Source organism: Epinephelus fuscoguttatus, linkage group LG16 (genome assembly GCF_011397635.1).
Source record: "Epinephelus fuscoguttatus linkage group LG16, E.fuscoguttatus.final_Chr_v1".
Taxonomy (NCBI): domain Eukaryota; kingdom Metazoa; phylum Chordata; class Actinopteri; order Perciformes; family Serranidae; genus Epinephelus; species Epinephelus fuscoguttatus.
In genome coordinates, this window is record NC_064767.1 from 23,829,064 (window position 1) to 23,842,732 (window position 13,669).

Sequence of the window (13,669 nt, forward strand, 5' to 3'; positions counted from 1 at the left end):
GATCCTTCACTACACAAGAAGTAGAAATACCATAAAGTAAAATACTCTGCTAAAAGTAATGTAAGAGTTTGTGACAATGTTAAAGTGGTTGCTCATCGTGGTGCACCTACAGGGAAGTAACACATGAAGTTCCAGCTCATTGCCCACAACTGGCACAGTTAGCAATTAGCTTGGAAACACAAGCCCCCAGGAACAGGACCAGGCTTTGACGCCAATCTGACATAGCAGCCTAACCGTGGAATTACAACTTCCAGGTTGCCCCACGTGATGCTCCCTTAAAAAGACTTTTTCATCTGTAAATCAGTTGATACATTCTTTTGGGCGTCACAATCAGCACAAGTTGACTACTATCAGTATCAGAATTTGATCTCTTCAGTCCGATAACATTTCAAAAGTCAAGAAGAGATGCACGATTCAGTCATTTCATCGCTGCTCAAGTTACTGAAGCGCTGAACTGAAAGGTGGCTGGATCAGCCGGTGGAAGTCTCTGGTTGCTCCATGGGCCCCAGGATGTTTAAGATCCAGGTAATTATATCCCCTTAAATTAGGCTTGGACTGTATGAAGATAATATGATATACAGGGATATCTGAAAATCCAAAAGGTATGATTTCCAATTCCGTCCAAAATGCATTCCTTTTTCTCTTAAACTGATACAGAGATGCTGTATTGAGGTACTGTAGTGCACAGCATGTGCCACCAGAGGTCAGTCTCTACTTATTAAACAGGCAGCTGAGCTGAGAAAGATTGTGACTGTGAGTTCTGGGGTTACAGAGGAGGTTACACAAGAAAAATGTCTATGTCCGTGTTTGGAATTATTGCCACATATAACTTTATCTTGAGATGACTTCTTCTACAAAAGCAGTTAATTAGCAACATAATTTTATTCACCGCCGTTCAGCCCTCTGATGTGTCGGTATCCGCCATGGCAACAAGTGTCATCGGGTCCTCCGGCAAGAGAGAGATGCTCATTCTCTATTCTATTATCAATTAATTATGATAAGGGCTATAAGTATTTCAAACCAGCAAGACTTGTCTAGGTAGGCAAACTGCATATTAGAAACACAGCATTGTAAAGTAGACAATGTCAAACATGATACAGGGACTTTAGTCACCAGTAGCTCAGCTTTTATGCTTTAACTGCATACCCTGATAAAATGTCCAGAAGGCATGATGGTATGAAAAAAATATATACCACCTAAATCTACCTGAAGTCAAACTTTTTTTGCTTAATGCGCAACTGAGCAATTTTTGTAGGAAAGAGCGGGGCCCTGCCTTCAACGCTGTATCCAGTTTAAAAATAAAATAAATAAATAAATAAAAAAATTCTTCCTTTACCTGCAGATGCACTGCCCGGAGTTTTTCGACTAAGGGAGCCTCGGGGATTGCTCACCCCCTTCACTTCCGGCAGTGCCCCCAGTGTTACACTCCTACCTGCAACTCAAACCAAATGGCGGTAAAAACATTGCCGCTAATGCCCTTTTTTCCCTGCTGTGAGGAGTGGAAGGTGGGTGTGCTGGTGGATGCACAACACTTGTAAATTGTGCTGTTGTCCATGTTTTTCACATTGAGGAGATGGTGTTTTGGGTGGAGCGGTCACTATGGACGCGGAGCTTGCTGTTTCTGTAGGTACACATTTCCTGGGGACACCTGCACGTCTCGGCCCCGCCCTCTCTATTGTGTCTTTCACACAGGGCTGCTGACAGATTCTACAATGTAAATTGCAGAATCTGTCTTGAGAGATTAAGATATTTCATGTACTCATGATACAAAATGTTCACAATTATTATTATTCTAACAAATAAGATTGTGGTATCATCATTTCTGATGCATTAATCAATGTTGAATTGTTGTAGCTGATCAAGGTGGACCCAATTTTAACTAACTTTTATATTACTTGGTCGTATAAACTAAAGCAGTACATTATATATCATAATAATCATGGTAAGTTTTGTATGAAAAACATTATTCTGCAAAATAACTACAGCTGACATACAGTGTAGTGAAGTAAAAGTTAATTTGCTTATAAGACTGGGAGAAGCAGAAGTATTAAGTAGCATTAATGGTAATGGTTACTGCACATTTAACCACTGCATGTACACTAACACATAAATAGACCTTTTCTTTGCTATTGTGGTGCCGGTATTTCCTGTCAGCTACTGCATTAACATTCTCACAGGAAATACAAAGGGGCCCATTTAGAGTATTTATGTTGTCAAGTTCACAAAGGTCTATATATATTCACATACTGTCACCCCCTTTAAGTCTATAAGTTCACTTTTATATTTCAGGTCAAATTATCCACTATTAGGTTACATTTTAGAACATGTATGACTAATATTAATTACATCAGTGGATTAGCACTTTGTGTATAATAATTTAAGAGGCCACAGAGACTCATGTGCATCCTGATATATCTCTTAGATGTACAGAGTGTGTGACATGTGAGCATTTCATCTAGGACACAAACAAGTCCACCTCATTAGTCACTGGGTAGGATGACGCATCTATAATTAACTGGGAGCGGGGGCTTTCTTATTCACGTACGTCTATTCTTAATTCAATAAGATGTGAGGACAAGGCTGTCACCCAGCAAAGTTGCTCGAGCAATACACATTCACAGACTTTGTCAGCATGTAAACAGCCTCTGGACTCCGTCTGCCTGCTATCAGAACCAGTGTTGCAAAGCACATCACTGGATGAGTGCTCACATGAGATTGCACTCTGTTAACCTGAGAGACTGAACTGCTTTTGAGGAGGAGGAATTCCTCAAACTCAGCAGAAATTACTCTGAAAGGCCACTGCTGGTATTTAAAGGAAAAGTTTATGAGTGTGACAAGTTGAGGGATAAGCAGGAACTTACTTTATGGCCATGGAAGGTAAAGGCTGATGGTAGGAGCCATAACTTTTCTTTTTTTAAAATTACAAAATTGCGAGAATGAACATTGGATTCATTTTACAGGTAGAGTGGTGGAAATTTACTGCTATGTTAGTGGGCATCATGTAGTCAGGTTATAATGCATCTTTGGCTCATCAGGGTTAATTTCTAATCAGTGAGGTTAGCTTTAAGTTCACACAATGTCCCACGGGCAACATGTCCATGCAAACTGCTAATGTGCTGCTGTCACATGTGATGATACTTTGTGGCACACTTGTAATTACCATTCTCTTAACCTGTAAGGTACAACTGTGAGAAATAAATTAATGAATTAATGAGTGAGTGAATGAATCAATGAATGATTCCTTTTTCTCTACCGGCTGTTTAGAAGTTGGCCAAAGCATCTTTAATACTGGCTTGCAAAGCAGCGTCTCTGTCATGGAAGCAGCACGTAGCAGTCTCCCATGGGACGAACAAATGAGAGTGAAGTCCTAAAAATAGCATCATTTTTGTTACACTGCCCAGAGAGACAAATAACAATTCAGTAGATTACTTAAACACCTGTAAATTAGCATTTTTAGAACACATGGCGAAGGTGTCAAATAAGGGTGTCAGGTGCACACAGGCTGCTCAAGCCGTGTTAATGACTGTTAACATTGGTGTCGAGCGTCATTCTGTCACATTTTCATGTATATACAGGATTATAATATCAATCACATTCAGGGGTCATGGAGGTGAAGATCAATCCAGTTTTAATTGTTGAAACTCTCTGAAATGCTAATAAGAATTTCCATCGCTTAACATATTCCCAAGACTTAAGATGTACAGTGCATATGACATTTGGTCGCGACTGCAAAGCTACTTATTTAAACCCATGACTGACAGCATTGTTAGTGCAACACTCCATGAGCTGAGGAGACAGAAAGAAGCTCTCAGTTCTTGCTTGTAGCATGTATGTAGTCTGCAATGATAACAGTGGCAGATTACCACTTGAAATAATTTCATTTCTTAGTTGCAGAGCTGCTAACGTTACCCTGAACTGTGCTTGCGTTCTGTAAAAGCATCTAGACTTTGAAGAAATGATACACAGTGAATGTGCTAGTCTTTTATTTTTTTTAAATCAACATAACCTGTAATGCTTACAGGATATGCTCCTTGGCCTTGACAGAAATTTGTTGAAGAGACCATGTTAACCGCATATGCTAACAAATGCAGTTTAGCTTTGAGCAGATAAACACTGTTTAATCCATACCTTACTAGGGCTGTGTATTAATAAGAATCTAGTGATACGATACGTATCACGATACAGGGGTTACGATTCAATAAATTGCGATATATTGTGATACTGTAGGCAAGATGATACATTGCGACTTTTTCAATCTAATTTTAGAAGAAATATCATAGCATAAAGAACACAACCCCATATGTGTAAAATCATGCAATCAGAACAGTGGGATCTGCATTTGTATTTATCACAGTTCCTCTAACATGCTAGCAATATGTTATATTTGAGTAGGAGACAATATTAACTTCTGCCACAAATCTTTGCGATGTAAACTGTTATTAAAAGCTATAGTGCTCTTAAAAGTCAATACAGGGTCACAAAATATATATCAAGATTCTTAAATGTATTGTGTTTTTCTTAGAGCTCATCTATGCTCCCTTTACGTACGAAAATGTATACGTCCGTTTCAAACAATGTTACCGTCACTGCCCACATACTTCCATGCGCCCTTTACGTTGGCATGGATGTTAACCAATATATCCACCAGGAGGCAGCCCAGCGTCAAAAGTTTATGACAACAACAAACTCAAAAACAAACATGGCGACTGTGGAGGAGATATTGATAATGTACCTCTTGCATAAAAGACAAAAACAGAGGCAGCGTTGTAGGAGGCGGTGGTCGGTGAGGTCGTTAAATACATTGTGACTGGAGGACGGAGAATTCTTTTCTCTACTGCCGATGAAAGAAACTGAATTGTTATTTCTTCTTCGTGTCTCACTAGAGCTACATATCGGGTAGTAACAGCAACACTGCCCCCCCGGTTCCCAGTGATACAGCTCCGTTTGGCCCGTATCCGTAAGCTTTATGGAAACGTGCAGAAATGTGAACAAAATGAACGCAGAGCACGGACAGAAGGCTCCATCCGTATCCGGATCCGTATTTAACGTTGAGCGTAATGAGCCCTTATACCTCTGTCCCTTACACTTTTGCTTGTGTTTTTGGTTTAGAAAAAGCTAAAAAAAAAAAAAAAAAAGTGACACCGCCATCCAAACTCTGAATGCCAAGTAACCAATATGTGGAGAGATCCAAAGCTTGAAAGGCCTGCTGTGCTTAGTTAGCTATTAATGCTAAGGTACGACTGGTCAATCACTGTTTGAAGGAAGGAATTAATAAATTGTCAATTTTTGAATTATTTCAATTCCACTTATAACTACATGGACCTACACAATGAGACAGGTAAGAGACAGGTAAAACTAATGTACATACCATATGTAATTAGCTAATAACTCGGCCTGTCATGATCACTACGTTGCAGACTTATTGTGAGATATATGGACATGACCTCGATCATTTTGCTGACCTTGATATTGCCCAGTGTTTACATGTGTTTGTTTACATAAGAATGTCCCCAGTATTTCAGCCAATATCACGTCAGAATAAACAGCAGGATTTTCCCGACCATTGTAAGACCCTGTGTTTCTCTCCAGCTCTGCCTACCTGCACTTCAAAGATGACACAGCGTAGCTTACAGGTAACCTGCAACTGCACTTTCAGAGTGGAAGAGGCACAGCCCTGATAGTCATTAGCTTGCCTAGCCTTTGCAATGAGCCACAACATTTGTCGTTTGTAGTTTTACCCTCCAACAATTTCATCCTCCACTCTGTTAATTCACCAGGAAACTGCCCAGCTCCCAGGCCGTCCATCCCCGGGAGCAGACTGCAGCACACCAGGAAACTGCAATGTTCGCAGAGCTTTGCTAAACTTCTTTACTAGTCGCAGAAGGCATTACTAGTTTGGTTATTGGACAAATTTTGTATTATTTCTCAAACTGAGTAATTCTGGGCTACTCCTTTAATTTTATATGTACTTTCTTGTAAATATTAACAAGTGTCCATTACTTTTTTAAAAATATGTTAAATATATTTGGTTGCACTTGCATTATCATGTTGATTTATTCTCATTATATCATTAGCAGGAGTAAAATGGTCTCAAAATGACAATTACATTGGCAGGCATACTATTGACATACTGTGTCATCTTTATTAGCAGTGCCTTTCAATCCATGTTGCAGGATTAGTCTTATGACGTAGACAGAGTGCAGGGGAGTGAACACGGCTATCATAACGCCACATCTGAAATGTCTATCAGGTGTGAGCAGCTTATAAAGCACACAAACAATTAATTTACAACTCCAGTGTTATTGCTGTTATCACTGACAGAGAACGAATACAACAGCAAAATACAGGTTGCTGTTTTCTACGCTGTCAGAGCAAATCATGCACGGCAACAGAGGTAGAAAAGGACGTCAGCAACTACATCACGGGTGCACTGAGGAGAAACCAGCAAAGGGAAAACTCCTTAGTATGTGTGTCTAGTGCTGCTGTCTCCTTAGTATTAGTGTCGGAGCGGTTGGTACAAAATAAATATTTTTGGTGGGGACAGGGGTGAGAGCTTTGGCTGAATGTTGAGCAAGTGCTGCAAGGTCGTGTTCTCATTCTCAATGAGCATTGGAGGTGAACATGGACACACAGCGGTGGTTCAAGCTGCTTGTATGGATCTTTCATTTCATTAATCATATCCTGAATAATTCACATCGCTCAAAATTCCTAATGCAGCTGAGTCTATTCTCCCTCATAGGGAAACCTATTAGCCAAAGAGGCTCAGCATATATTAAGCAACATAATTTGTTGGCTGGCTCTTCATAATACTCCATGGAGGTCACAGTACAGTTGGTTTTTAAGCTTTTTACTGTGTGTGTGTGTGTGTGTGTGTGTGTGTGTAGCATGTATAAAAACTGTGAAATACTGTCAGCTACAAACATGCCCAGGCCTACCTTTCTCACAAAAAGTTCCAGTAAAATGAAGCGGGCAGTGACAGGAAGGCAGGGCTCCAGCAGGCAGCTGCTGCTGATGACATGTTCCACCGTTGCGGCAAAGACCGTCACGGCAAACTTGAGGTTCATGCAGAGGATGTTTTGGTGTTTGTGTGGGAGCTGCCATTGTTGTTGTTGTGTTTGCTGTGTCAAGGTTGGTTGATTGAGTTGTCGGACTTGAAGAACTTGCTGCGGAGGCTTCTGTGGCATACAAAGTATCCCTGCAAAATCGGGCAAAAGTTTTAGTGGTTTAAGTGGGCAAAAATCCAATTTAACATTAGAATTATTTGCTTTTAAGGCTCAAGATATGAACTACATTCCTGTGCAGATATTGTACCCATTAAACGAGAGGTAAAGTGCAGTCATTTACAAGGTAGACAGATTTTTGACTGCAATCCCAGGCAGAGAGGAAAACTTCAGTGTTATTTATCACAATAAGTGGTCAGATTTTCCCCACTGCATCTGATAAAGCAAAATGTGACTACTGGTGCCAGTGGTATACTTAATTATCTAACTATCAAAATGTTAACACACAAGTGCATTAATGTGTTAAGGGGATTTTTTTTCTGTCTGAGCCAGGAAAGCAAAAAAAAAAAACCAAACAAAAAAAAAACACCATGGTTTTCTAACAAAAAACAAATGCTGGGTGAAAATTAAATTAAAAGAAGAGATGAAGCCATTGATTTTTTTTTTTTTTTTTTCCCAGAAACTTACCTGCATCGGTCTGTGTTGCTGCCGCCGATGGCGTCAGACGTGTAAAAGCTCCTCAGTTTGTTCATTTCAATTATTTCAATGCAGCCAGTATAGTTGTGGAAAGGTTTCGCTCTCTATAGAAAAAAAGCAAATATTTTATTCAGACAATTTATTGTTTTTAGCAGTTCTTTTTCCAATCGTTTACAGTTTTTTATTATGTAGTTTAAGCAATATATTACATGGGTGTTGTCCTGTAACTGTTAATAATGAATGCCTTTCAGAGCCTTATGATTTCAGCATGGGCCTATCGAGCCCAGGGGACCAAGAGCTCAGGGGGCCTCTAAGCCAGAGCCTCTGCGTGAAGTCTCTGTAATTAACGTTGCATTTCTTGACAAAGGGGCTTGTCAACAACAGAGCCCCGAAAGTCCAAAACATTCACTTCACAGATGTCACAAGAAAGAAACCACAGTGTTTCTGTCCCATCAGTTTATCAATACGGGACTTTAAATTTGCTGTGTACTTTTTGCAATTGCAATTTGGACCCTTCAATTCTGTCAACCAAACGTTAATCGACCAGAAAGGTCATTAGTAAGGCAAGGTTTTATTGGTCACTTAGTCAGAAAAAACCCAAACAAACATGAAACTCTATTAGGACCTGCACCTTATTCCATAGGGTAGTTGTTAAAATGTCAGGCAGGAAATCCAAAGTGTGGGATCATTTTGAGAAGGTGAAGGATGAACCCAAGGTGATGTGTAAACTCATCTTCATTGGTCGACTACAAACATGACGCATCATCTGAAACATGTAAGTAGCTACATGCCCATTAGCCACTTAGCACAACCATTACTGGTCCTAAATGATGACTACTGGTCGACTAGGAAAATTCTTAGCCAGGGCAGCCCTAGTGGGGAGAAACAACAGCATGTTGCACCTGCCCCCTGGGGGGTAAGAGGGCTTTTTACGTGTCCACTGTGTCATAATCCACCTATATATTTCAGTGAGAAACCACACAGTACTTTAAAGTCTTACCTCATTGGGTTGATATTGTTGCGGCAGACCGCCTGTGAAGACGTGGTTCGTTCTCTGTATCATGTGTCCCAGCCAGTAATTACTTGCCGTACTTTTGATTTTGTTATGACCAGAGAGAGTAAGCTCTGCCTCACATGGGGTCAGGTGTTGTCTATGAAAGGATATGAAAATGCCATTTCAAATGTACAGCAAGCATAGGAGCACTCATTGTTGCACTAAATTAACTGGTTTTGACATGTTATTTGGTGCTACGAGAAAAGTTGAACTGTCAGGGTCTTTGAGTTATCGTTTTCACATAATCAGATATCTCTGTTCTCTCTCTTTTTAGAAACTTGAAAGACTGAAATCTAAAGAATGTTTTTTTTTTTTTTTACTGTATCCGTGCAAGTTCCTACAAAAGACTGAACTGTTGTGGCCTTGATAACAAAATAATTGAGTCCTTTACAAGTAATCAAGTTTCAGCTGACATTATGACTCGTGTGACACCACAGATACAAAAAGATCTCACGCAAGACCTTGATAATAAGAGAAACATTTTCTATGGCTTTAAAAGAAAAGCTTTTTTTAAACTCTAAGAACAGGATAAATGCCTCGGAGATGAATTGCTGCAAGAGAGATTGGCAATTCCTCATCTGAGAAGAGTGAAATACAGAAGATATAAAACTGTGGTCAGCGCATGTAAATGTTTTGTTTGCTCTGTTGATACTGTACATTTCAAGTTTATTTGTGTGTGCCCCTCCACCATTTATTTTAATTACTGCCTTGAATTCATTGATCACAATCCCTTTTTGAGGTGTGACTACTGACCTCCATTTTGTTTTCTCCACACGCCTTCACCCAACTATTTTGGACCCACCCCACAGCCATTCATAGATTTCAAAAACCAATTCTCTACTTTGAAACAACAGGGGAGAGCAGATAATTACCTAAGTGCAGATTCTGGACTAACCATCTGCAGCTTGAGGGTACTTAGGCCACGCATGCACAGTCTCCTCTCCAGTGTCTCCTGACACCTCTTGTTCCCATAGTGGAAGTAAGGGGGTCCACGAAGCAATCTAGTCTGATTTGTTAAGCCTGTACTTTGCAGGCTGTTGCATATGCCGGCTAAACACTCGGGGCAGTAACTCCGAGCTGCATAAGTCCTTCCTCTAGAGCCAGCGTGGAGAAGCGGTTAATTTAGAAGCAGTCTGCCAGAGCGGCCTGGCCAGCAGCCAGAGGGCACTGTGCTCACTGTCCTTGAGAAGTCAGCCCCACTGGGTTTCTATTTAACATATTGAAAAGCGTCTTTGACGGGAAGATATATTAAAAGTCTATAATGAGTTAGGCGGTGACGTTGAGGATGGCCATGGCGTTGTAGCTCTGGGTCAAATCAGACAAAGATGAACGGACTCGGCCGTCAGACAATTACAAAGAATTTGCTTTGTGACACCAGGAACCATTTTTCCACACTCCCAACCCTCTAGTTATGACAGCTCTCTTTCTTGCCATGTCTCCAAGGGGTTGGTACAGAACATTATGATTGATTCATACTGCTGTTGTATTTTTATTGCAGGAAAAAAAAAACAGGGGTGGGGCCTTGCAGTGCCTCAAACCTGATAGGCCTTTCTCGCTGCACTTGCATATTTAGGGCAGTGCAGCCTTCTGCCAAGAAACATGAGGCAACCTTCCCAGTCAGCTTTGTTTCCACAGGAGACGATTTGCTCACCTTTGGCACAGTACACTCATAATCACCTTCACTACCTTATCACCTTTTATCTGTGTTGATCTCTTTTAAAACCTCATATTCAGAAAACCTTACACATTTCTTTCCAAGTCTTCTAAGCAGTCTTTGTGCTTTTTAAATAATTAGCTTTGCTCAAACAGAACAGCTAAAATAATGATGAAATGGCCTCTTCGCAGAGTGGAATAAAGTCTCTATACTCTCTCCTAAAATGCAAAGTAAACTGATTTGATATGAGAGGAACATTAGCCACTTTGTCTCAGCTTCCAGCTCATACATAATAAACTTTGTGTCTTGAAACTGAACCACAATCTTTCTCGTGTCAGAATATAATGGAGAGGGCTGGCAGCAAGATTGCACATGGGCTTAGGAACAATATAACTAAAGGGGCCACAGCCTCACTTTAAATCATTTAAACATTGATTTTGTGCTCGGCTCTTGCTTGTTAATCTTTTCGTAATGAAAAACTGCAAATGAAGACTTTAGAACAGCCAATAAAACATGGTCAGTGATCACTAATGCATTTTAATAGGCACATTCTGACGTTTGCTTTAGTTCTTTAAAATGTAAGCCCATTTGCTCATTCGTAATAACATCTACATTCTCAGTCGGGTGATTCCTGCCAATTATATAGCTTCCCTCGGTATTAGTTACAGTCCTTTTCTATAAAAAAAAAAGGTCTCCCACACTTGAAATGAGTGGATAACTACGGATCAAGTTAATACCACCCGAGGTGCTAACACTGGTTGAACAAAATTTGTATATTACTAAGACCTTCTGTAAGTAGCTTATCGTGAATGTGCTTCTTTTTTCTCAACAGAAAATATATTCTCGCCTGGAGCAAGTACATAACACACTGCACCCGTGTTGATGTCTTTGTTAATACAACCTGCAAATTAAAAGCTGTAAAATGAAATTATAACCCATTAATATCATGTTTTTTTTTTTCTCACACTGCAACAGCTTTTCTTTTTTCTTTTACAGGCAAACTAAATATGAGCTCCCCACAACACAGATGTGAATGTTTACACCCAGATTCAAAAGGTTAATTAAACACAGCAACAAATATACCTAATATTCACAATGTGAACCATGCCATCATCGACAGGGATTAATGTGCTGATCCGTGTCACCTCTTCCTCTTCGTTACAGCAAAAGGCAAACTGAAACATTCAGGAGAGAGTTTTAAACACGTTTATTTCATGTTGCTGCTATGATCTGTTTTCTGTTAATTAGCTGTCTTTCACGGGCAAACAAAATCAGTGTAGTGGTGGCTACAACTAATCATACCCAACAGCTATATAACTTGAGTTTTTACCTGCAGGCATCCGTCCAGGACAAAGAGTTTCATGAAAAAGAAATCACCATTGGCAGGTCCTTGGTCCACATAAAGTATAGTTCCCTGAGCCACTCCAGTCTGAAATCTCACAGTAATGTTGTTGAGTGCGCTGAGGTCAATACCCTCAAACTCCAGGTATGAATTCCCAAAGTACTGAATGTAGCTTGAATCTGGGAAATAAAAAAAATATAGAAAGCTGAAATTGGGGGGTGGGAAAGGGTAAGCAAAAGCAAGACACACTGCAGTTTATGCATCTTTACTGTCAATTCTGCCGAGATTCTCTATTGATCCCTGAAAGAAGAATTCAACTTTTCACTCTCTTCCTCCACAGGGAGGTCGGTGCACAGGGTGAGATACAGAGCAGCAGCCTCAGAATTATTACAGAGTTTGGCTGAGGACATCTCAGCAGGGGCAGATGCTTGCTGCCACTGGAGGCTTACACATGGAGTTTCTGGTTTTGTCACACACACACACACACACACACACACACACACACACACACTAACTGTACTGTATGTTGCTGCATTAAATGTAAATGCGACCTGTATCCGTCAAATAACCTTGGCAGCATGGATGGAATACAGCTTAAAGAGACTAATGCACAGCAGAGGCGATTTAGTGTGGGAAGGCAAAAAGTAGATAATTATTATTTTGAAAGCTGAAAAGGCTTTAAGTGCTCTTGGTAGCTTCACAGTTCTTTTTTCCTTTTGCTCACTGGACAGGCATACTGTAAATAGTCTTATTTGCCAAAAAGCTGTGAAGCATGCAAATGGCACTATATTAGGCGAGAGAGGAGTCTTGGCTGAAATGAACATATTCATACAAGTTTATTACATGCCTCATTTTATAGTGGAATAACTTGGCTTATATCATCCATGAGAATGGGCAATTATGGGATATTTCAGTAAAAGTTCCACTGCCCGCAAGCTTATTGGGGGTAGTGACGCAGGCAAACTTAAAAGACTGACTCAGACTGCAATTGGAGGCAAGCATTAGGGGTGCTCATGCTCAATATATTTCTCATTTGAAGGAAGAAGTGCAATTTGTTGCAGAAAAGTCAAACCGGGAGCCTGTTAAAATGAAAAACATTCCTCGATGCACCTGTCTCATGCTCTGTCTGTTCTTATCTGAGAGAGAGAAAAAAAAATCATTACACTAGAGAAATCAGCAAAGCCCCTTTAAAGTTGTTGCCATGATTAATCGGGCAGCTGCGAGAGAGACCTTTATCAATATTTGTTACGCGTCAAGTCCTAATAGGCTAGACCCCCTTTGATCTGACAGTGGGCCCCTCAGGGCGTTTGGCAAACAAGCTAACCTAAATACCGCCATTTTCTCTGGAGAGCAATATGACCAACACCCCGAGGAAAATCCCCTGACAAAAAGGGAAAAAAAAGTGAGAATTATGAGGTGCAGACCTACTGTGATCTGTGAATTAATGAGGATAAATGCACGCAGCAACAATGCTGTGCTGTCTTCTGCCTCACTCCTGACAATGGGGTTTGCCAATGCTGATGATGGAAAATTACCCCTCAGAGACAAAGCTATTCATTAATTTTAAAGCCTTGTTTAGTCTGATGTAGTCTTTGATGCAGTCTGAGGCTGCTGCCAGGAGGCAGTATCATACCTCATTAGCAGTTAGCTTCAGTCTCTCCTTCAAAGGTCTCCTGTTTTTACCGCTACCTTACATTCTCACACCAGATTTTTTATCCACATGTCGGGCTGAATCTAAATTGTAAATGTGTACAATTTAAACTCTATCTTAATTTCTTCCCCCGCTTTCAATATCTTGTTTTGTGCAGTACCAGTTTTCACTGCTTTTATAATCACCGGGAAAAAAAAGAGATAAAGCTGACCAAGGAGTTTGTCACTCACTGCTGTACTCCCTTCAAAAGCTTTTCTACTTTCAATAGGGA

At 40.3% G+C, this 13,669-nt stretch overlaps 1 protein-coding gene across 1 annotated transcript in view; it reads right to left on the reverse strand.

Annotated features, from left to right (window-relative positions):
- Window positions 1-13,669, reverse strand: part of eys (eyes shut homolog) — a 233,308-nt gene that overhangs the window by 83,056 nt on the left and 136,583 nt on the right. Inside the window, exons 35-39 of the mRNA XM_049600306.1 lie at window positions 11,736-11,926; window positions 11,489-11,580; window positions 8,698-8,848; window positions 7,689-7,801; window positions 6,936-7,195 (exon numbers count right to left, since the gene is read on the reverse strand). Of these exons, the coding sequence (XP_049456263.1) occupies window positions 6,936-7,195; window positions 7,689-7,801; window positions 8,698-8,848; window positions 11,489-11,580; window positions 11,736-11,926 (807 nt within the window). The remainder of the gene's footprint in view (window positions 1-6,935; window positions 7,196-7,688; window positions 7,802-8,697; window positions 8,849-11,488; window positions 11,581-11,735; window positions 11,927-13,669) is intronic.